Below are 25,387 nucleotides of genomic sequence, written 5' to 3' on the forward strand. Positions count from 1 at the left end.
GTTTACAATTAAATATTTTCATCACTATTAAAAGGAATTAAATGCAAATTAGAGTCTATATTAGGATATCTCCAGTTATATTACTTTCATTTCAGTTCAATAAGTTCATATATTATAAATGAAAAGAAAAAAAACAACCCCATAATATTATAATATACTGATAATGTCTAGTGTGGATTTAAACTCCTTTGATTAAAAAGGGAAAATGTTTTGTTTAGTGCTATAGCTGTAAAGTGGGAGTAAGGTTGTGTATAACTGTGAGCTGTTGTATAGTTTGGTTCAGGTATTGTTTTCTTTAAAAATCTTTATACAGGTGAATACCAAAACCAAAACAATGTCAAACAATGTTAAACAATGTCAAAAATGACTTTTTTCTCAATTTCTAGCTTTTCAAGGTTTTTTCAGTTGTATCCCAAACCTGCTATTGGCATAGTAATGCATTTCTCTATATAAGCACTTTGCAGCATTGAAAATAGAAAAGTCTTTCTGAAATTTTTGTGTTAAGTCATTATGTGTAAAGGCCTTCACTATTTTGACTGCAGAGGCCTTGACATGTGAATTGTCCTCAGTGTTTATCTTACAAAAGTAAAGAGCCAAAGAAGATAGATTTTCCATCTACCATGCATTTACAAATGTATATATATATAGTTTAAAAGGTATACTGTTGAGAAGACCATGTAGAAAATAGAAAAAATATATATAGAAAAATTCCTGAACTCAGTTGGGCAATTCTGAGGTTTTTCATGAAAATGTTCACTTGCAAAAAACCAATTATATATATTCATGTTAGCAGCTAGATATTTATTCTTTACAATGCTTCATAAGTATACCTTATGTATTAATCTTAAAATTCCATTGTTTTGGTACATAAGATCAGTAGATTAGATGTTTCTTGGGAGTGTGGTTATATCCTAGTCAAATTTAAAATTTAAAACTTAAAAAATTTAAAACTTTAAAATGGAAGTATACATTTTGTGACTCTAAGTCAATGTTATTTCTTTTCAGTTCCAGGTTTTATTTCTTGAAACAACTCATATATTGACTATATATTAAGCTCTTTTGGAATAGATCATTGGTTAACTACAGAAGTGAGATATAATTGTGTTTCATTTATTATATTTGTCAGAATGATGATATCATTTGGAATAAATAGAAAAAAAGAGTTACAGTCACTTTTCACAATGCATTAATCAGTTTTGATTGCATGGAGTATTACAGTTTATGAGAGGCTAAAAAAGGAGACTTTCTTTTTTTAAAAAAGGTTTACTTTCAAAACAAAACAAACAAAAATAAATAAAATAAAATAAAGCTTTAACTAGTCCTAGACCTAAATCTGAAATGCTCCTAATGAGTGATAAGAGTGTGAGCATGAGTCCTCTTTGTACTAACTGAAATTTTTTTTGAAATATTTTAAAAATATAAAAAGGAATTTAGAGGTTTATCCCATTGTATGTGTATAAATTATTGACAAACTTTAATTTTATGCTTGTTCTGATTCCATAGCATCATCTTCTGTCTTACCAATAATGCAGAATAGATTAATGCTAATAGTAGAAATATCCAGTAACCACCTTTGTGGCATGATTAATATTTAAGATAATTTTATATGAAAAAAGGCTAAACTAATTAAGTGATCGACTTGTTTTGTATTCACGTTATGAAAATAAGTAAACTCGAAAAAAAATTTATTGAATAGGTCATTTTGGAAGCACCAAGACATTTTTTATTTATTTACCTTCTGAAGTGAAACCTAGCTGTGTTTACTATTATTTTATATATGAAAAATTAATACACTCGAAACTTAAAAATAAAAAAGTTATCTCAACAAAAAGAAATTGCCAGTTTCGATATTTAGTAGAAGAAACAATAACAAACATTTTCACAAAGCTAGAAGTTTAATTGTGTTGATCTATAATTAGCTTAAATAAGGAAATATTGTGGCGGAAAATATTCGGAGGCAATAAGATTACAACTTATTACTTGGAAACATCTTTATTGAAATAATTCCATTTGTATCATAAATTTGATTTAAAGTATAGCAAATCTTGTCATATTTGAAAGGTTAGAATGGCAATGATGGACTATTGATCGTACGAAGAATTTTCCCTCGAATGCCCAGGTATCTTGTTGAAGGCTTCGTGCACAAGAAAGGAAAAAATGCAAATTGTTTCGGTGCTCAACCTTGGATTCAAATGCTCATTTGATATGTTATAGAATGACAAATAATGAACCAAATACTACAGTCTTGAGCTTAAGAATGTTATCCTGACCTTAAGTCAGCTCAAAAAGCGAAGGTGATTTGAATCCACAATTTACAAGAATATGAATTTTGTTGCTCCAAAACAGCATCGTTTACCATGATGATCAATGAGTCAATATTCTTTCAAAGACCATGGACATATTCAATAGGGTCTACAGATTTATCTGCTTGCTCTCGATCTCCAATCAAAGTCAAACTGAAACGCTGGGAGTCATTGGAAATATAAGCATTTTGAAGCACGGGAAACACTCACGCGTCCGCCATCTTGTTTTCTGGAATTTTGGCGCATGCGCAGCGGTTTTTTAGCCGTGTCATGGATGTGAATGTTTTAGGGGACAAAGTATAAACCATCTTGGAAATGTCCTCTAAAAATTTTCCACAATGCCAGGGGTGGTGGAAGCTGAAAATCTTTGGGGGGGGGAGGGGGGGGGGGCACTGAAATATTATAATTAATAATATTTATTAATATTGCAGATGCATGCCCTGTAAAACTATGACTGAGAATCAATGTTTTGTGCCCAAAATATTTCGTGGGGGGCATGCGTCCCCTGGTGTCCCCCGGCCCCCCCAGTTCTGCCACCCCCGAATGCAATGTAATGCCAAGGTGCTCCAGTTTTATTGCTCAACCTTGGAATGGCTAGCGTAATACATGTATGCAGCCTCTGAAATAGTGAAATCAATAATCAATGTGTAACAAATATTTTATGTAATAAGGTAGTTAAAAATATATTCAGTTTGCTATTCCTCCATGTTTTCTTGTTCCTCCTGTTCGATTTCTTTTATTTGTGACGTCCAAACACTGCTTTCTGTGCCGTAGATCTGGAAAGTAAAAATTGGTCCATGAAAATAATTTAATTTAACAATAATAATAAGGTACACCACAGGGGGCTTCTAGCATAACCTGGTTTCCCAGCATGTTCTTGAATTTGGCATTTTTTATTAAAGTGCTACTACGACGAAAATCGTGAATATTCTTCCTAAGAATACTCTTTAAAGGTCCAATAATCACTGTATGAAGTGTTTTCTCGATATTCAGGACGAAAGTAGGATATTTTTACGATTATTTTTTGGAGTCTGTGACGTCATACACTCAACATCAAACATCGCTCCATACATTTCTTTGTAGTTTATGATCAAAATATCAGTAGTAAAGGGAGAAAGAAATACCCAAACACCCCAAAATATAAATCATAGTCACAAGTAATGTGAAATAAGCACATTAGCCACCCTTTGGGCTTCATAGGAATAAAATAAATTAAAGATTTATATACAAAGAAATATATGTAGCAATGTTTGATGTTGAGTGTATGACGTCACAGACTCCAAAAAATAATCGTAAAAATATCATACTTTCGTACTGAATATCGAGAAAACACTTCATACAGTGATCATTAGACTTTTAAAGAGTATTTTTAGGAAGTTTCAGCTGAATCCAAGTTTGAGTGATTTTCATCGTAGTAGCACTTTAAACATATCCTATTTTCCTCTTGTTTTCTCCAAGAGTCAAAAAATGGCTCATCATGGGAGATTTGATGGGCTGTTTTTGCAGAAGTAATTTTTTTCCATCTCATATTTTTTTCCATTCCCACCCATTCAGTTTTGTAGTGCAGGCACAGACACTGAAGAATGTTGTCACCATGACCAAGACCATCCTACGACAGACTGATGCCCTTACCACCTAAGCTAACCGAGCTGTGGCTTTTACAGTAAGAGGACATGAAAGAAAACAATTTAACAAGTCTTACCTCGGACATGAACTCCAATACTTGTCTTTTTGATGTCTCCTTGAATGCTCTTTGACCCCAACGATACTCATAAGATGTCTCATCTCCCCCTACAATTTTCTTCTTCTCTATATATCTGATTACCAAAAGCAAGCATATAAGCACTGATTACCAAAGCATATAAGCACTGATTACCAGGCATATAAGCACCTCCGTAAAACTACATCATTCTATATATGCACCCAATCAAAAAAAAACAAAAAAACCATCCCTTGCATTCACCCCAACACATGCCATCCCATTCACACATTGAACTGTTTTTTTTAAAATTTTTATCTGCCAGTTCTAGATTTACTAATCACTTTTACCTTTCCTCCTTCTAGCAATGAATCCTTCCATCATATCACCCCATCCATCCATCCTATTCATTTACAGTACCTTAACTTATCCCAACAATCTGCCATCCCATCTGTTCACCTCAAACAATCCTCTCCAACTGTCCATGAATCTGGCTTTCTGTTCAAGTTCCATCCATCCACCCATCCCATCACCTTAACCCATCCCTTTTATCTATTCATCAATCTGTGTCTGTCTGTCCTTACATCTGTCCCATCTCTTCACCTCAACCAATTCTACCCATCTGTCCATCAATCTGGCTCTCTGTCCTTCCTTCATCTATCTACCACATTCATTCACATCAGCCCATCCCATCCATCTATCCATCAATCTGTGTCTGCCTATTTGTCCTTCTGTCCTTCCATATGTCTCGACCCATCCCATACATCTATCCATCAATCTGTTTGTCTGCCTGTTCTTCCATTCATTTGCCCCTTCCATTCTATCTTTTCATTATTCTTTCCATCTCCCTGTATGCCTGTCCTCTTATCTTTCCCTTTTGATTCACAATTTTAACCATTTTAGAACCATATAAACAAACGATTCATCTTACCCTTGTCTTAAAAATTCTTGTGATATCATTTTTTCTGGATCTCCAAATACTGGATGCTCTACTCTATAATTTTAAAAAAGCAAAAAAATGCAGTGTTATTAAAAGAGTGAAGGCTTTAACCCGTGCAATAGATATTTAGACTAATACACTTTAGTAGACCTTAATTCCATTGTTTTCTTGTGTCTATTTGACTATTACACGTTGACTAGTATTTTTTATTTCACATGTTAAATGCCTTCACTCTACCATCTTAGGGAATAATATCACACTAGTTTTTAGCTAGTTATATCTTCTTAAGGAATAATAATGATATTAAAAAATGAAAAAAATCATTATTGCAAATCACCACTTCAAGTGCAGCAGTGGCACAGCTCAAAAGGGTCGAACTGAAAGCATGTGAAGACTACTCTGGCAGCTGCTATACAGTCCATGTATGAACCAGGTGCACAGCTCTAACCAGTTTGAATTAGTTAGGGTTGATTTGAGAAGGGAAGGGAAAATCGGGAGACCGAGATAACCCTTGGAGTCCAACCAACCAACTTGGCTTACATACTGTATTAACACTGAGCGTTTTACCACCATGCCATAGTCAAGGTGATAGTCACTTGATAGTCAAGGTTTTGAAATAATCGCAGAGTACCTACTTTTGTTCTAGTCCTAACTTTTTCAATGTGTGCCAAAGATGAGCTGAAACAAAAATCCAAACATTTTCTTGTAAAAAATATTATAGGATACTTTGACAATAGTATAGTGTATAGTCATTATTGTAAGACAAAGTTTTTATTTGAGATTTGGCTCATAGGCTGGTGCTACGCAATACAACACAGGGTCCCCTTCGAGGTACATTGCACCCATTTCTTACCCCAGTAAGATTGGTGTTAGCCAATTAGGCCAAAATAATATAGAGTCAGTTTACTTAGCTCATGAGCCAAAGTTGTATAATTTAGTGAATGACAGTCAAAGTAAAACAAAAAGTAATGAATTCAATTTTGTTCTACTACTAATTTAATATTACATGTTGATTATAGGTTGCTATCAATAGACATCACTTCCAGTAATAGCTGCAATTTAATGCCTTGTAGAATCTTAGCCAATCTTAGGTTAGCCGATTAGCCAAATACAGGCAATATGTAATGATAGTATAAAGTGAAATGCTCATAATAGAATAATTCCATAATATCATCATCACCTTCAGTAATCATGTTTTCAGACATAAATATTAGGCTTAATATAACCATAAGTAGACTCATCTTTGGTGAGTCACTCCCCCTGAAAAACAAAAAACAAAACCATACAGTCACTCGGTTATCTATCAATAATACAGTCCCACAGTGCAACCACTATTACTGGGACAACCTAGACAGTGAGAAACAATCAAATTGTACAATGAAACCAAGACATTCCAACTTTTGGTAGCCAATCAGAAAATTGTCCTTTTTTCAGTTTTTCTTTTTTTTCACAAGTAACATCAGGGTCAAATTACCATTCTTGTGCAGCCTAGGTTTCTTATTGGCTCACATTGGCTTGACATTGTTTCCAAATTCATTCTACAATTTGATTGGTTCTCGTTGTTTAAGTGGCCCCAGTTGTAATACAGTAGTCACACTGTAAGTTTGTCCTTTTAAGTAACAGCCACTTTTTTGTCAACTAAAATTGAAAACATTGTCCAAGTTGTTCAAGGTGATATGTTTTTGGATATAAAGTAGAGTGATGCCAAAATATGGATACAGAAAGTATTTTCTTACCAGTCTATCATGCCATGTTTTTCTTCACAATCTATGGATTCAATCAGTATGTATGACTTTGTCTTTCCTGTGCCCTCTATCTCTTCTAAACTAATACCAAATACCTAGAAATTAGAAAACAATTCATCATTTAATGATTCCAGCTTTCAACCAAGTATACATCTCTAGTTGTCTCAAAATATATAGAATGCTATTGAGCATGCTAGTTATTAGAAAATTATGTTCCTTCTATGCACATTAACAAACCTTATTAGCCAAGCATTCACAAAACTACTGTGAAAAGCCAGTGCATAGAAGTGTGTGAAAACATTCAATGTGGTGATACTTTCCTGCATTGCGCTGTAAAAAACGTATGGGAGTTTAACTTAACATACCTTTTGAAGCTGTTTCTTAACTTGTTCAATTACTTGAGGAAATGATCTGGCATGTTCTCGAAGTACATTTTTAGAAATATCTGTTTTGTTTGCAGGTATACAAGAACAAAGAATTAGTATACCAAATGTGCATTGTGATATCCATAATTGTATTGTAGTATACTGTAAACCTGTATGTTATGTAATACAAGTATTTTTTAAATGTTTTTGGAAGAATTTGGGTGGGTAGGGTGTGTACTGTAGCTATGGATTTGGGAGTGTACCAATAGTATCCAATTAAAAGAACATCGTTGAGGAGTCATCTATCAGGACAAATAACTAACCTGCTCTTTTGATTGGTATTTTCTTCTTGTCACAGAACAGTAAGTACCTGACTGTCTCGGCAACCTTGTAAAAGAATAAAAAGGTCTAAAAATTTGCCACACATAATAATAGCATACTGTATAATGAGGTATGACAGAAGAGAATGCAGGAACTTGAGGCCCTCTTAGCAGTGGCTGAATTAGACTAGATTGCGTGATGTACTGTATATCATATTACTTGTAACCAATTGTGCCAACATACAGTAGTTAATAAATAAGGTCATCAATGTGTTCATTTCCTTCAAGTGGGTATATGTTTATTACATTTGGTGACAAGGATAGTACTGACTTGCAGCACATACATAGTACAACATGCTGCATAACGCCAGAATGGCTTCCTAATTTATCCAATCACAATGCGTACATGTAGTCAAGACAACAGCAACATATGGTACAGCTGCAGTACCATTACTAATTGTAAAAGTACAAAGATCTATCAGTTCTTCAAGTACTATAAGAAATCTTGCCCCACTAAGTATAGTGAAATAAAAATCATGATAACTCACTTTTCTATCAAGTTCTGCACCACTGAGCTTTTCTTTTTGGCTTTGAAAAGCTTGTGAAGCATCATCATCATCATCATCATCATGTGTTCTATGAAAGGCATCGTTATTTTTAGACACATTTTATATTTTTCAATAAAGAACAATAAAGTACTAGAGAAAATGAGGATTTTTTTTAAAAAATGAGAAAAAGTGGGGTGTGGGGATTTTAGATTCTGAATGAAACCAATAAACCATATTGTTGGGTTGCAAGCATTCCCAAGAGAGTTAAAAGACAAAAACATGGCAGCCATTGTGGTACCGTTAACAATGGATGCTAAAGAGAAATCTTTTGTTAAATGGTACCAACATGACTTAACATGCAAACGAAGAATAGATATGCAATTAAGGAACTGGAAAAGTTTGAGATTTGTTGAAAGGTGCCAGAGAGTGAGAGGTGGGACTAAATAGCAGTGCCTCTCAATAGCATCTGAGGAATCATATTATTTGCTATTATGATTGACGATTTGTTTTCCGACAATGTCATGGAATACTTTAATTGACATCCACCAAAACCCTATTGCTGACTCTTAAAACTCCATTGTATATGAGGCTTTTTACGGTAAACAAAAACAGAAATTAGAATACCAAAACAAGCAACACCTGAATTCAAGGCTAAGCACACATACAATAGGGTTTTGAAGGATGTCAATATTAAAGACCCATTGCCACTTAACAGTGATGCACCGCAGTCACAGATGAATTTCGTGGTCCATGAAATTCAAAGATTCATATATTGAATAATAACTTCATATTAAATCCTTTTCCGACATAGCACTAAGGCACAATTGATAATTATTCTTTTACATTATTTTATGGCTTTAGGGACTATTTAAGAGTTTATTCAAGAGGTTGGAATTGTTTTTTCAGTGGTGACACGATTCAAAACATAAACAGATGCATAACGGTAAGTGGCAAAGGGTCTTTATTCCATGACGTTTGTCGGAAAACACATTTGAGACTCCATTTAAAATAAAATGTGAACCATGTTGTGTACTGTGATAGTGCTGCTAGCATTCTGAATTATGATCAGTGATCTCACACACTGTGACTATGACATTCATGACATTGCTACAGTATATGCATATGCCATTTGACAGTTTACATGTATGAAATCTACATGTGCAATCCAGATGCTTCTTTCGAAGACTTCCCTCCATGGCTGGCTATTGTCATATCAACACCTTCTCTTTCCAGGTCCCTTTCCCTTTCCCTTCCTTTGTGATTGCGTCTGTGATTGGGTCGCTTCTTCTTCTTCCTAAAAAACAGTTTTTTAACGTGTTCAGTATCCAACATTATCAAACAAACACATGCACATCAGCTGACTAGTTTTTAAAAACCTCCCACAACAAACCCTTATTCTATCGAAATCTCACCTCATCTGAGTCCAAACTCTTCCTCTTTCCCTGCTTCTTAGCTCTAGGCATGATATAGGACAGATATTTCGGCAATCAAACGTAAAATAAAAGTTAAAACTCCAATTTGTCACTTTCTGGTTCTCCCGCCAAATTAGTAACACAAACCCTTGATGCGCAGAGTCACATAGAGATGGGTGAATACCGCTGTGTAGGAATTGAGCCGGAGGAGCTGCTGCTGAATAAAACAACAAGAAGATAAAACCGAAAAGTTGGAGTTTTTCCTTAAGGAATTCTCTTTGTCATTCAACAAAAATGGCCTGGAGGAACCGAGGAAGGGCTGTGCTAGACGATACTATACCCCTAATGTGTGTCTTCGAAGGAATTGATAAAAAAGAACACGTTGTAAGTTAAAGAATGTTCAACTCGAAGAAGTTCTCATATTTCGTTTACTGTTTCAAGTGGTTTGACTGATAATAGTCAAAACACTTTGATTTTTAAAAGCTGTTTGTTAATGGTGCATTGTTTTACAGGATTATTTTATTAAAGTACAGCGTGGAGCAAAACCAGAGGATAGTTGGCAGGTATGCCATTAATTCTTTTTGATTTTTATTATGCTTACATAATTAAGGAGTAACTATAGACATTTTGATTGATTCATTTTGATTGATTCATTTTGATACCCCATTTGTTCGCCTTATGCTATAAAGAGTTCTTCATATTGACCTTTCAGTTCATTTATAATTAAAAGAAGCTATTCTTAGAGGATAATAATTATTGCTTTCAACATTTCAGCATTCTGAAAATACCAACATGTACCTAATATATGCTCTCCAGACTACCCCGTGCCACCCCACCCCGTCAAGGATCTTGAAGTAGATTTCTGCCTGAGGGGGATGGGGTAGGGGCTAGACTCTGTCATGCCTGCCCCTTTATAAGTATACTTATTTTTTGAACTTTTTAATAGCATGTAATGAAGCTTGTATTGCAAAAGTGCGGAGATTTGAATAATTGAATGCTTTCAGCTAACTAGAAAACTTTTGATTGCCCTACTTCCCCTTGCCTCTCCCACCCTATACAGAGAAATCTTTGATTTATAAGACTCACTTTTTACTCCATAGAGGCTTTGTCACACCATCACGTGATGGCAGCCATGACAGGGGGCATAACAATAGCGTCTTTTCCCACTGGGAAACTGAATCCTTTCTCATGTAAATCAGATTAGACTAGAATCAATTGTTCCTACCCCCTCAAAGAATAAAGAGCAGACTTTTCACTGGGGGTGGGGTAGGGGGGTGTTGCATGCTATTCTAGCCCAGCCCCTCTTAGCTTATTTAATCAAAGTAGTCAAGGGATTATATTGACATTGCACTTAATTTTGTTTTGATATATAGGTTGTCCACAGATATAGTGATTTTGCTGCATTGCATTCTATACTTGAGGTAAGACTGCACGATTCTTTTACTGCTCTGATATCCTAGGTATTAACATGAGTTGTGAATGTTTGTGAATGCTACAGGGTTAAAAATAATTTTTCAGAAAATGCCAAAATTTGCAGGCTTTTGGGGTGTGGCTCCTTTTTTTGACAGGCTACGTTAAATAAAAAAATTCATTTAAGCCGCTGACCACGTGAATAGTTTAGTGATAATACTGTTGTCGTAGGGAGGAGTATTTAAATCTATAATCAAACCACCCTTTGGCGAATTCCTGGATACTAGTTGCACTTTTCAGAGATTGTGCTACCTGTGCTATTGTAATGCTTATTGACATTCAAAGGGTTCAAAGACAAACTTAGACTGCAAATCTATCACCTAACCTATAAAAGACAGATAAACACACAAAAACTCCCTACGTATTTTTGTCCTCTTGCTTTGATGGCCATCGTCGAAGTAGTCCATTGATTATCCCTTAAATCTGATAAATGAATGTTTGCTTGTGTACCACAGAGCTCTGGTATTGAACTTCCACTGCCTCCCAAGAAAGTATTTGGTAACATGGATAGTACTTTTATTGCAGAAAGACAGCAAGGGTTACAGGTACAGTTGTGTCTTTAGTTTTCATCCACACCACCAATATATATTTTTACAATAACTTGCAAATTTCTTGCGTGCTGATTGTCTGATTTTTGTCATCAATGAGAGGACAGACAGATAAAGCTGCTGCATCAAGCGTGTGCTCTTCCCATTGGTTGTTTTGATCGTTAGAAAAGAGAAGTCTTTAGCGTCTTTCTTGTTGTTTTTGTTATTGTAAAAAAACAAATTGACTTCAGATTTTTATGTGTCTCTCCTCTTATTGACAATAAATTTCGCCATCACAAAGTCAAAGAAGTATGCGGATTCATTCACATGGATCCACGTTTCTTTGACAATGTGATGACACAATTTATTGTCAATAAGAGGACAGACACATAAAAATCTGATGTCAATTTGTTAAATTACAAGACTGTGATTTAATCAATTAAATTTGTTTTAAAAAGTTTGCTGTAAAATTCATTTTTATTTTTTATCACTTGTGCGTTTTGCACTCTTATGTCAAATACATAGAGATACCTTCGTTTTTATTTCTTCTAGAGCTATTTACATTTTATCCTGGCCAACCCACTCCTTTCTAGACACATTTCAGTGAAAAAATTCTTAGACCCTGTCAAATACTCAGAGAATTTTCAAGGTAAACACTTATTAAATGTATGCCACATTGTAGTTGTAGAAATTCAATATAATAATAATAATGCTACATACACCTCTTAAGAAGAAAATTATTCTATATACAGTACTGTAGGAACACTGTAGGGAAGCATTCAAACCATTTTCCATACATCAGTTCACTGGTCAAACACAAAGCACTCAGTTGAGATTGCAAGGTTCAAATTTCAATAATCCTTTGAAAGTACCTTGGCGCCTCACTTGAGTGCTTCATTTATTGGTTCCAAACATTCCATGTGTACAGGTATGTGATCAAAATGGAGCCAAAATGTTGGCATACACATAAACTACATAAGACTACACATGGAATGTTTGGGATTTATCAATGAAAATGGGTGATAAAATCATAGAAAAGTCGACATGACTGTCATAAGAAAAGCCTGTTTCACAATCTGGTATTTCTCGTAGTACTACAGTACTTGTCTTTTTTTTTTAATCACCAGAGCAGGCAATGCAACATGTTGCCATGTTCCTTAGATCTGTTCCAAACTGGGAAATTGTCGAGCCACTACCAGATATTGGTAAGAAACTATGTCTTTATTTGAACTGCTATACTTAAGCTATGCATGTAGTCAACCAGTAATTTTATGAATACACTGTAGACAATGAGAAAAGTAATAAAACTTCAGCATTTTGGTTCAATGTTTTTACTTTTTCTGGTTCCCAGGATGGCGATTAAGGAAAAGCTATTTCCTCATCAAGCCAACAGATCCCTCAAAAAAAGATGTCAGGCATATCCTAACTTGGGTGAATATCATCATACCATTAGATGCAATATCTAGATAAATGAAGGAATAAATGGGTGCAAGTGAAAGATTGTCATGTTTAGAATTTGTTCTGAATCCCATTCACTCACTCACTCACTCACGGAGACTGACTGACTGACTGACTGACTGACTGACTGACTGACTGACTGACTGACCGACCGACTGACTCACTCACTGAGACTGACTGATTGACTGACTGACTGACTGACTGACTGACTGACTGACTCACTCACTCACTCACTGAGACTGACTGATTGACTGACTGACTGACTCACTCACTCACTCACTCACTCACTGAGACTGACTGATTGACTGACTCACTGACTCACTGACTAACTCACCCACTCACGCACTCACCCACTCACTCACTCACTGAGGCTGACTGACTGACTGACTCACTCACTCACTCACTCACTGAGACTGACTGATTGACTGACTGACTGACTGACTGACTCACCCACTCACTCACTCACTGAGACTGACTGATTGACTGACTCACTGAGACTGACTGATTGACTGACTGACTGACTGACTGACTGACTGCCTCACTCACTCACTCATTTTATTAGTCATCGATTGATTCATCCATAGATCCATTCATTTATTAAAATTAGAAATTCATTAATGAATGAATGGATGGATGGATGGATATTCTTAAGGAAAAAATGAATGAATAAATGAATGATAAAGCTTTTGAATGAATCAGTGAATTGACAGAAATAATATCAGGTTATTGATATTTACAGACAGACTATGGTCCTGATTTTTGCATGGAAGACAAGGATATGGAATCAGCTTGTAAATTATTTCTTTCGATACAGGTGAGAACAGAAATGGCACACATTGTACAGTATACATAAATGTGTGAAATATGGGAGATTACCTACTTACAGCATAGCACTCATTTGGTGTAATATATACCTAAAAATACTAGAAACCCCTATTAAGTTATTTTATAAACCCTGGAATTATAATCATTCATTAAGGTTTTTAATGACTGATAACAGGAGGGGGGTATAAAGGGAAAAGGAGATTGGAATGAAGAAGAAATGGTCCTTGCTTCCTTGCTTCCTTGTTTCTTTGCTTCCTTGCTTCCTTGCTTGCTTGCTTCCTTGCTTGCTTGCTTCCTTGCTTGCTTGCTTCCTTGCTTCCTTGCTTCCTTGCTTCCTTCCTTCTTGCTTGCTTGCTTGCTTGCTTGCTTGCTTGCTTGCTTGCTTGCTTGCTTGCTTGCTTGCTTGCTTGCTTGCTTGCTTGCTTGCTTGCTTCCTTCCTTCCTTCCTTCCTTCCTTCCTTCCTTCCTTCCTTCCTTCCTTCCTTCCTTCCCTGCTTCCTTCCTTCCTTCCTTCCTTTGTTTCTTCCTTTATTTGTTCCTTTGTTTCTTTTGTTTCTTTCTTTATGAGTGTTAAGTAGACGAGGTGAGATTAAACTGTAACTGGAAGGATATTTGCATTCGCAGACGGGTGGGCTCAGCCTTATAATCGGGGGTGAGGGCTTGTAACCAGCGGGCTTATAACTATGGTGGCTTACTGTACATGTATAACCTGGGAAAAGTATCTTATAACTGGAAGGATACTGTACTTGGATTAGCAGAATAATGAGCTTTTAAAAATTAACTAATATATATCTTCTTTTCAGCATCCTCACATATATCCAACTGGGTTTGCTACATTCACAGAACATGGTGTTATTGTTGTTAGGAACTTTCTTCCTGATGGAACACTTAGAGACTATCTGTGTAAGGTAAGGCATAGAAACAAAAAAGAATATAGGCAGACATTGTTTCAGAGAGAGGACTCAAAAGAAAATCAGTAGTAAGCTATGACTTGGTGATATGAAATTTTGCTTGCTATTTTGTAATAAATAATAATGCTGCTTGCCATTTTGCTTGTTATTATGTGATAATGCAGTAGTTATTTTTTATTTGCCACTTAAAATATTATTGCCTGACATCAGTAACATTTGTGGATGATAACTAGTAGAGAACTAGTGTAGACTGCGTCTGTGTTTCTGATTAAAACAGTAGGATCTTATGGATAAATTGAATCACCGTAAGAAGATTTGTTAAACTGACGTTTCGGACGTTAGTCCTTCGTTGGAGTAAGAACTATACTTGGCTTATTTGGCCTGCTTATTTTGAGGGTCTCTGCATCTTGGGAGCCAGCACAGGTGTAGTACTGTAGGTTCTGATACTGATTGCTTTATTTTATAACATTTTTGACAGGCAAAGCCCAAACTAAATCAGCTCAAGAAATATGGCAACCCAAAAGCAAGGAATACTCTTGCTATACCACAAGTTCAAATATATGGAAAACAAATTCTAGAAGTAAGTTGTTTTTGTTGTCTGAACCAGTGTGGTTTTGTGTTTTTACACATTTTACATGAAGCTGTTTGTGCTGATTACTGTGGTTTTCGATATTCTGCAAACTCCGTCATTTCCGACATTGTTGTGAAATAGGTTTTTTACTGCTGCCAGTCGAGAATGTAAAACTTACTGACGGATTATTTTTGATTGACAGTTGAGAGTAGTGAAAAAACAATTTCAGCATGTAGCTTGTAAGGGTGCTTGCATCTATTAACACATGGGGGGGGGGGGGGGGGTCGGCAAAATCACAAAGCTTTACAATGATTCAGTGAGCATCTTACTTGTACATGTTACCAGTTTCTCTGCATCCTTGAAAAAGCCAATGCTGTATAAGTAATTAATTTGTTTTCAACAGACATTAAAGTTTTTACATGACAAAGGATATCCTTATGGTAGGTGATGTTCTTAAGTGTAGCAAATCTGTATGGTTTATTTTAACACATCAAAAAGAGGACATCTTGCTATAGAGTCCTACTATCCTGACAGTAGATGGCTTCCACTATCAGGTGAAATGATGCACATTTTCAAAATGGTTTTTATTGAGCGCTGTGGTCCTTGGTTTTGGTGATTTTCATGTCTTAGAGAGAATGGCAGTGGGGAGAATGACAGCATGTACATGGAAACAGTTTTGAAAATGTTCTGTTATAATCATCTGAGCATCGCCCTCCTGGTCTTGCTGTCCTCATGCTTAGGCCAAATGAAAAAATAAGTGTGTTTTACTGTTGCACAACCTACCCTAACATTTCTTGCTGATTTTTGTCAATGCTAATATTCTTTTCATTCCAAATGCACCATAGGGTTCCCAGTAAGCTCATTTCCACTGTTGTATCAGTAAAAAGAATCCAAACTGCCGACCCCAATTATTTTTCTCATGCTACAAGGAAACACACTTATTTTTTTGTTTGGCCTTAAGGTTTATTTTATCTCCCTGCAGCCCACTAAAAATGTCCATATATATAGTTCATATATTATAATGAGGCATGAATTTTGGCTGTCTTACTATAACAGGTCATCTTCATACTGGTAATATTGTCCTGGAAGGAAATATCTGCAAGTGAGTTGATAATCAAGGTTGATTTACCCTTCTGATGTTCAGCCTTGTGTTGGATAGGATTGTGCACAATCCTAAAGGACTTGAAATAGCAGCCTGCCAATGGCCAAATGACAGGCCAAATTTCAGGTTTGGCAGGAGAAAATAACGATGTGCTGCCAAATGAATAATAAAATGGCATGCAAAATTTACTGGAATGACCTCCATTTACCATGCTCCTTTACTATGGCAGGCTGAAAAAAATTCCTATTTCGAGCCCTGTCCTACCCAACCACAGTCATTATGCACTCGCCTCTAACCTCCAGGTTCTTGAGTCTGATTCCTGGACTTGGCATGACATGTGTAGAGTTTATAAAATCTCTCCTTTAATTTGAGGTTTTCATTCAGGTTCTCCATTTTTTTCCTCATCCCCAAAACCTAACAAGCTAAATTTCGATCCAATCTGTGAGTTAACCATGCCTACATGTAGCTGACATAGATCAGCTCAGAGGTTGTTTCAGGGTTTGGTCTATGAGTTAGCCATGCCCTTACTTGGATCAGCTCAGAGGTTGTTTCAGGGTTCGATCTGTGAGTTAGCCATGCCCCGACTTGGATCAGCCCAGAGGTTGTTTCAGGGTTCGATCTGTGAGTTAGCCATGCCCTGACTTAGATCAGCCCAGAGGTTGTTTCAGGGTTAGATCTGTGAGTTAGCCGTGCCCTGACTTAGATCAGCCCAGAGGTTGCTTCAGGGTTTGATCTGTGAGTTAGCCAATGCCCTGACTTAGATCAGCCCAGAGGTTGCTTCAGGGTTCAATCTGTGAGTTAGCCAAGCCCTGACTTAGATCAGCCCAGAGATTGCTTCAGGGTTCGGCATTTTAGTTAGTACCTTAACTCTTGAATTTCTGAATTATTAATTTTCCATTTCCAGACTGTTGGATATTGAGAATGGTTTACTAGGAATACCTTCGATACACAGAAATCGCTATGTACCGTACAAAAAAATACAGGTAAATTGCAGATAAACTATCAGGAATTTGCCCCCAAACTCTCAAATACATCTCTTCTCGTTATCTTTAGCCTGTGTGCTTTACCTTGGGCGTAATGTTTTCCCATTTCAGACCACGTGTCATTCCCTAGAGCATTAACTCAATTCTCCCACCCCCCCCCCCCCCCATTACAGACTGCGTGTCATTCCTTAGAGTATCATTTCTTTATTTAACGATCGTACATGAGAAGACGCATAAATATGGATATAACTAAACAAAATCTTCAAGAGAATGACACGTGGTCTGAAATGGAAAAAGATAACGCCAAAGTTAAAGGGGTCTCATTCCTCGGGATTAGCCGACGCAATCGACTTTCTCTACCTGCCAGACAGTATTATATTCTTGATAACAGCGTGACGTGTCCACATGTGTTTCCTAGGATAAAGAATCAGAAGATGTGTACTGCTTTGCGCATGTGCTGTATGAGATGACATTCGGTGAACCATTGAAAATGTCAACAATATCACAGCTCCCTCCCACGTGTCCCAATGACTTAAGTAAGTACGAATACTGTATTCTTTTTGTATTTTGTATTATTTTGAGTGGGAAACGTACGCTACAGTAGTACGTACACGGTACGACAAGCCGTAACATTGAAATGGCTTCCATAAGAATGGTTATCTTATGAGTGGGAAACATACGGTACGACATGCCATAACACTGAAATGGTTTTCATATGAGTGGGAAATGTACGGTACCCACTTACACCACGTACACGGTACGACACGCTGTAACATGAAAATGGCTTCCATAAGAATGGTTATCTTATGAGTGGGAAACATACGGTACTGACTTACACCACGTACATGGTACGACGGTACGACATGCCATAACATTGAAATGGCTTTCCATAACAATGGTTTTCATATGAGTGAGACGTAAGGTACCTACTTACACGGTACGACATGCTGTAACATTAAAATGGCTTCCATAAGAATGGTTATCTTATGAGTGAGAAACATACGGTTCTGACTTACACCACGTACACGGTACGACATGCTGTAACATTAAAATGGCTTCCATAAGAATGGTTATCTTATGAGTGGGAAACATACGGTACTGACTTACACCACGTACACGGTACGACATGCTGTAACATTGAACTGGCTTCCAGTCGTTTTCATGTGAATTATCCAATCACGATGCGTAGTCATTGCTACTCTAAGATACAGCGCTACTTATACAAGTATCATATTTCGTATGACTGCGAAACTACATTGCACGGTTACAGTACGGAATTGACGACATTTTTAGAACCAATCACGACGCGATAGAAAACTGCTCGGCCAATGGAAATGTTCGGAAACAGTACTGTCACGATCAAGGCATGGGAAATATTCTCTTTAAATACGGCTACGATTTTGTCGTTTTCCTGCTCTTGAAGAAAAAAGCTTTTTGAGAAATATCTTCGAAGTTATGCAAGGCTCTTGTCTTTCAAACTGTTGCGGTCACCCTGCGCTTTGGAGTGACAGTGTCCCTAATGTATTTATGTTTTTTCTCAGGAACAATTCTTGAGTCAATTCTGAAGGACGAACCTCTCACTAAGAAAGGACTTCCGTCGGTAACAGAGTTATTGGAATCGCCGTGAGTACTGACACTATTTTTAATCACGTTCTGAGATCTTGCCATCTTGGATCGCAAGGCACTATGGGACGTCCAGGAGGCAAAAAAGCATGTGTCGTGTTTTTTTTTTCATGGGTAAAAGGTGAACAATGTGTCGTCTTTGGCTGTAATAATGAAAAGAAAAATATAAGAAAAATAAAGAAAAATATATCATCAAGCCCCCCGTTACACCCAGTAATGTCTTGCGATCCTAGATGGCCATCGTATCGTAGTAGTCTGTTGACTGATGTGGTCATTGCAGATTGTATTCACTCGCAATTCTGGACCGTTCTGCAGTATTTAGGAAGTTTGATTTTATTCTTTAGGTTTTTCAGCTCCGTCAACCTTCCACCAAGTGAAAAGCCAATATTCAAGGTAAAACTGAAAAAAATTGCAACCACTATATCTTTCGCTCAAAGCCCTGGTCTTAGGCCCTGGCTAAACGAGGAAACATGTTTCCAGAAACATGTTTTCTTAAATGTTTTCAAAGGTGGCAAAACTGTCAGGGAACATCGGGAAACATGTTTACTCAATATCGGTTAGCGCATGCCCACTTTCAAAATAGAGCTAGCGTTGCTAAGTAACGAACTTTTAGAATGTTGACTTTCGTGGCTAAACAGCAGAAAAATTTTTGCGCCTTGGAAGCAAAATTTGCTGCACGTAGCAATGTTTCGCATGTGGCTAAACTTGGAATCATCGGGGAACATGCGCGCGGGAAACATGTTTCTGGAAACTTGTTTCCTCGTTTAGCCAGGGCCTTAGCCCCTATAGTACAAGGCAAAAGGCGGGGATCATAGAAAGCTTTTATTAACTGATATTTTTAATACCAGATTCCTAGTAAAATAAAAGAGAGTATTAGAATGGCTAAAGAAAAGGCTGAACAAAGACTAAAAGAGGACCAAAAATTTGTAAGTAGAATCATGACATCTTATATGGTTAATAGAGGCTTTGCACCATCACGTGCCGGCGCCATAATCCAGCTCGGTCTGCCTGTGGCTAGATGGCAGAACAATAAAAACCCTTTGCTCTCGGGAGTTGAATTCTTTCTTTTGTAAAACGATTGTATTGTTCGTGCCATCTAACATGGCTGCCGTCACGTGATGGTGCAAAACCTTAATATGCTTTGCGAATTTTCTCATTCAAATTTTATATTTCCTCATGATATTCGTTGAACAAGAGAAGGTTTGCAAGGGATTCTGGTAGTTGTAAATGATGTAAATGGACTATAATGTAGATGTCATCTTACATAGATTTAGCTTCGTATGGCACTGAAAAATGAGGGGAGAGTGTTACTGTAAATATAGGATTTCAGGGAAAGTAATATTATAGTGGAAGGGATCAAACGGAGGTCACCCCCTGGATTCGCCCCTCTGTGATGCATGATTAATTTACTGGAGTAATCGGTATATGAAACATCTTCTTTACTCTAGTTGCGTCAGTTCAGAAGAGTGTCCAAGGCTCATGCACACCACATGTCTGAAGAAGAAAAGAAGAAGAGAAAGAAGTCTGCCAAGAAGGTATGGATCGGTATGGATATCTTGTGACTATTATATACCTTTAGTAATATTTTTCTCTTTTCCCCCTTGACAGTCTCAAAAATCAGACTCAGCCAGGCCAGTGAGTCCTACAGGTAAGATAAGGCGTTATCTTTTTGATGCGTATAACATCCATGTTGAATGACAAATCTGATGTCAAATGGTCTCTTCAATTAGCCATTTCGAGAGGAAATGGGGAACTGGATCGAGTTTGGCATTGCAGTGCATTGTGGGAATATTTTAAGGGAGAAAAAAGACGCCATCTTGGAAATATTTTTCCTAAAACAGTCTCACATCGATGGCAATGCCAGTGGCGAATCCAGGGGAGGGGTGCGCACCCCTCCCTGGTTCGACTTAATGCCCCTACTTAGAAGATAGCCAATACAAAATAACGTTTTTTCCTTTGATTTTGATTTTTCCCCTCCCTGAACAAATTCCTGGATCCGCCCCTGAATGCCAACTCGACACAGTTTTTTTCTTAAACCTCGGAATGGCTAATAGGTGGCATAAAAACTTTGTATCAGAACAAAAGGAGAAAAATCATTTGCAATATTTTGGTTGGCATGAGATTTTGGTTGAAAGAACCAAGGAAGGAATCAATAAATATGAACTGAATAATAAACGAATGAAATTAGAGACAGAGGAGACAGTAGTGCACTGCATGTATGCACCGCACGTTAATGCCATTTAGAATATAATTCTAGTAAAGGAGACAATAGGTAGACAATAATACTCTTATTTTCTAAACAATCTGTCCAACATCCACCTCCATGGCTCGCCCAAGGTCTTACTCGTCCTGTTTCAATGAGTAGCCCTGGGATGAGCTTTGTGAGGTAGGTGTATTCAAACTGTGTTCTTACGTACTTTATGTCTTCTATGAAAAAGACTTTGAGCATGAAGTCACATCGGCATCTTATCACAGTACCTAACGTAAGTGTACGTTTTTCTTCTCCTTCTTTTGCTAACTTTACCACAAACTGTGCTTTTGTATTCCATTTCTTGGTGTTTTCACAAGGATTCCGTCTTTTTACACCCTTATAATAATGTTGTTTTTGTTGTTGCACTGTTCTCCACTATCTTACCTGTATAACATAAAACTGGTGTAGCTACTACTACATTATGTGCTTTGCTGTCATACCCATCTAACCCGTTCAAGCTGTCTTATTATAATAGGTGGACGTAATGTTTATAGATATTGTCCCGGACGTGGTCTATCTAAATTACAATCAATCAAAACTAAGGGACGGACCATTAGATAGTTGATGGGGGGGGGGGGGGGGGGTGCGTAAGTCCCCCAAAAAAATCGAGCAAGCATTCAAACCTCAAAAAAAATATCGTGCAACCTCTTCTGCTAGAAGAAAAATGTCTAACTGTACGCAAAAAAATAACTTGCAAGGTTTAAGCCAAAAAAAAATAAAAAATCATGCAACCAATATTCCTGCAACCCCCCCCCCCCCCCATCAATTATCTGATGGTCCATCCCTAATTTCTTCGTCTTATTTCCACCTATTGCAAACATTATATCTCTACTACAGCCACTTTATTAACTGCCCTTCAATGTCGTAACCAAAGTCAGCTATCAAAGTTTATTTCTCATTGAAAGTTCAATCTAACATAAGGCTCACTACTAAACCACTTTAATCAAAGATTATTAGAGTAAATGTAATATTTTAATAGCTTGACATTAAAGAACTGCAGTACGTCAGTTAATCTTAAAGTCTGACTTTACGATTACAGTAATACTAATATGGTAAGACGATATCATATTTCCAGTTGAGGGCGTCATCCCGCCCCCATTTCCGAAGTTAGGTTGAAATAATGTACTTCTTGCTTGGTTTTGGTTTTCAAAACCTGCACTTTTCGCTAATAATGGTCTATCACTAAAAGACAACTAGTAGCTTAGCCAATGAGCGCACAGGATTTGTGATAGACCATGATCGTAACAATGTGACAATGATCGCACCATTAATTAGCGTTTCATCATGACAAATTTACTCTACTTCCCCGAATATGAAACTTTTCGTGGTTGAATGAGAAACTGGTAACAAGGACGCGCGCTGAATTGTGGAGACGGAACGCTTTTTTTTTCAATATCCAAGTAAGCTTAGCAAATACTTTTGAAAAACAGACCCAAAACCTAAGTAAATGTGACTCGATTCAAAAACTCAAAACTGTAAAAAACAAATGGGGTCCCCTTAACAGCCCCATGATTCAACGATTCAGCACACGCCCTACTCGTTACCAGTTTACCGCTCAGTCTCTAAAAGCTCAACACAACATAGTAGTATTCATTTTCCGTTAACATTTGAATATTTAGACTAAATTTAGTAATGTTTTACTGAATCACTGCAGAAAAATATAGCTTATAGGATAAACATCACATAACCTTTGTAACTGTGACCTCTTTGAACTTTTTAGCGACAATTCTTTTTTTGACCAATTGTTTCCAGGTCCCCCACCATCGTCGCCAACCCCGGTCTCTCGTACTCAAGCTCCAGCAGGTATGTTAATACGATGTACACCACCACAACCAGAATGCTTTACGCACTTTACTTTGACAGGCTCGGTATCACATGTGCGAAAGAAAAGGTTGTTCAACCGTGTGTCCACACCTTTGCATTAGCACAGTCAGTACTTGTTTTAGGGTATCGATAAAGTTTTGAAGGTTTTTCCTCCCAGTTAATTACGGTCAATTTTCTACTTTTCACCATTTTCCGTACATTGGTTCACTGGTCAAACACAAAGCGCTCAAGCGAGGCGCCAAGGTACTTTCAAAGGATTATTCAAATTTGAACCTTGCAACCTCGACGGAATGCTTTGTGTTTGACCAGTGAACCGATGTATGGAAATGGTGAATTCTCATGAGGTAAACGGACCTTTAAATGATAATAACTAATGAACTTTATTTAAAGAAGGATTAAAAAGTATTTATAAAATACACCAGTTTAGGTAATAGTTAATCTTACACTAGGCCTTCTGTTACCCTTTAGCCTGTACCTTTTGCAGTACACAAAATACGTGACTGTAACTACGCTTTTTATATGATCAGACCTCATGTTAATGACATATATTTGGCTACTGTAGTTAGTATTCAGAGGATTTTAGTCTAAGGTACTTTTTTCCTTATGTTCTAGCGCCAACCCCTTCAGCGCCGCCGCCGCCACAAGCTCCCACAGCACCGCCACCTCCTGCTACCCAACAACCCGCACGAAGTACCCCTCCCCCCTCAAGTCAAGGGCGTGGGGCTCTCCTGAGTTCTATTTCAAGCTTCAAAAAAGGTGGACTGAAGAAGGCCGTCACGGTAGACAAAAGTAAACCCAAGCTACAATAACTAATTCTCAAGAGAGTAGTAAGAGTAGCTAGTTTTTTTAGTTTTATGAATTTAGGTAAAATGGTGGATGCATCAATGACATCCATCTATCGCCGTTTCAAATTCGGTCTCTTGGTGCTTTTCAGTTTTGGTCGTGCTGTGGGTGATTACAACCGAGAAGTACTAAGGCGAGAGAGCCGTGAAAATAGCTGGGTATTTTCCCGTTATTTTACACGCTAATTTTTTAGAACCTATATCGTTCGAATGTCAAATCACATCCGGTAACCCAAGATGCTATGCGAAATCCGGAGGATTTCAAGTCGTTTCAAAAGCAATTAGATGGGAGATGGATGACCATCTACCAAGTTCTGTGCGTTTTTCATAATTGGGTTCGAGTTTCATTTTATTTGAGGTTCTAGGTAGGGTAGAGTTTAATTGATTCAAAATGGCGACTATGACGTCGCGTGAAAAATTGAAGTCACTCTGTAGGACAAAACGACGAATCTGAGTTCTGAGGCCGCATTCTTTCAAAAGTGACGCGAAACCTTCTTTTATTGGTTGTTTCCGCCGAGCAAATTTTATCGTGCAGCTTCATCCAACTGTTTTTCGCTTCTCTGTTCGTTCTCGTACCCAATCCCTGCTCAGCTTTTGAACGAAAAATCGATTTCGCTGAAAACTTTTAGTTCTGGCTACGAGAATGCTTCTCTGTTATCATTGATAACTGTAGAAGAATCGATACATCTTTGGGTTTGCGCGTTCAGGGATGTGCGAAGGAAGAGACACCTTCCTTCTTATCCGAGCAAGGTCCATTATTCCGATTCAACAACAATGTGGCTCATGAAGCTTAGAAAACACGATTTCAAATTTATAATACGAGAAATTTCTCAATATAGTAGGTTTAAATTCCAAAAAAATATATTTTACAATGCTGTATATCTGGAAAATAGAATTTCAATGATCTTGTTTGTATTGTACAGGTATGCATTAGTATTTCACATGAGAGCAAGGAAATGATTTCGACCACTCTGAGGTGGCGGAACTGAATGATTACCCATCGAATTGTTAGGTAAAATGTTTAAGGGAAAACAAAGATGCATGAACAATATCATAAGAAAATACACAAGAAACTAGCTTTGGTGAAAATATCACACAGCATGCATTACTAAATTTATCTACAAAATAAACTTGCATATTTGTTTGCCTTTAACAATTTCTTTTGTTTGTTTTGGAATGTCATGGATCGTCTGGTTGCGATAAGCGGTTTGCACCCAAGATTTTAAAACATTAATCTGAATGAATTGGTAATGCGCATGCGCGAACTCTGAGGTGAGTGAAGCGGCAATGCGCATGCGTGTACTTAAGATATAATAATAATAATAATAATAACTTTATTTCACACAGAATTCAGAAAGCTAACCACTTACACTAAAGCTGTAATAATCATAATCATAATCATAATCATAATCATAATCATAATCATAATCATAATCATAATAGTTTATATAATCACGTCCAAGAGCGTAGATCTCGTTCAAAATAAGAACGTGCATATCCAAATAATTCCCTTTGAGAACGCATCTTACGAAGAACTTGGTGCGAATCAAGAATATTGCGATCAAATATTGTTCAAAGTTGCAAGAAAGTATTTCTATTGCATAATACAGACTTGTAGTGCGAGGGGACATGCCACTAGAAATACCCTGGGTGCTAGCCTATAGACCT

General features: G+C 37.1%; 2 protein-coding genes across 3 annotated transcripts; one reads left to right on the top strand and one right to left on the bottom strand.

The window, feature by feature from the left end:
- Positions 1–2,854: 2,854 nt before the first annotated feature.
- LOC116297240 (non-structural maintenance of chromosomes element 3 homolog) lies at positions 2,855–9,485 on the bottom strand. Its single transcript, XM_089036082.1, has 11 exons — positions 9,333–9,485; positions 9,141–9,214; positions 7,921–8,008; positions 7,376–7,439; positions 7,053–7,132; positions 6,679–6,782; positions 6,123–6,202; positions 5,578–5,620; positions 4,934–4,996; positions 4,006–4,120; positions 2,855–3,079 (listed from the first exon to the last, which is right to left on the bottom strand). The coding sequence occupies exons 1-11, from the start codon at positions 9,381–9,383 to the stop codon at positions 2,999–3,001; spliced, it is 843 nt and encodes a 280-aa protein (XP_088892208.1). The 5' UTR covers positions 9,384–9,485; the 3' UTR covers positions 2,855–2,998.
- A 50-nt stretch (positions 9,486–9,535) lies between these two features.
- LOC116297230 (PX domain-containing protein kinase-like protein) lies at positions 9,536–24,875 on the top strand. Of its 2 annotated transcripts, XR_016120871.1 has the most exons (22): positions 9,536–9,716; positions 9,845–9,895; positions 10,706–10,753; positions 11,258–11,347; positions 11,882–11,978; positions 12,457–12,534; positions 12,681–12,760; positions 13,527–13,601; positions 14,416–14,520; positions 15,002–15,103; positions 15,498–15,534; positions 16,151–16,196; positions 17,101–17,179; positions 17,598–17,715; positions 18,721–18,802; positions 19,147–19,195; positions 19,651–19,728; positions 20,251–20,337; positions 20,411–20,450; positions 21,241–21,285; positions 22,806–22,856; positions 23,490–23,552. XR_016120871.1 is itself a non-coding variant. In XM_089036075.1 (21 exons), exons 1-21 carry the CDS (start codon positions 9,627–9,629, stop codon positions 23,684–23,686), a joined length of 1,680 nt encoding a protein of 559 aa, XP_088892201.1. In that variant the 5' UTR covers positions 9,536–9,626; the 3' UTR covers positions 23,687–24,875. The 2 variants fall into 2 exon arrangements, 1 of the variants encoding a protein (XP_088892201.1); XM_089036075.1 differs by lacking the exon at positions 21,241–21,285 and having other exon boundaries at positions 23,490–24,875.
- Positions 24,876–25,387: the final 512 nt, after the last annotated feature.

This window comes from Actinia tenebrosa, unplaced genomic scaffold, assembly GCF_029948245.1.
Source record: "Actinia tenebrosa isolate PJP-AT-01 unplaced genomic scaffold, QUT_ActTen_1.0 PGA_scaffold3__52_contigs__length_22856419, whole genome shotgun sequence".
NCBI lineage: Eukaryota > Metazoa > Cnidaria > Anthozoa > Actiniaria > Actiniidae > Actinia > Actinia tenebrosa.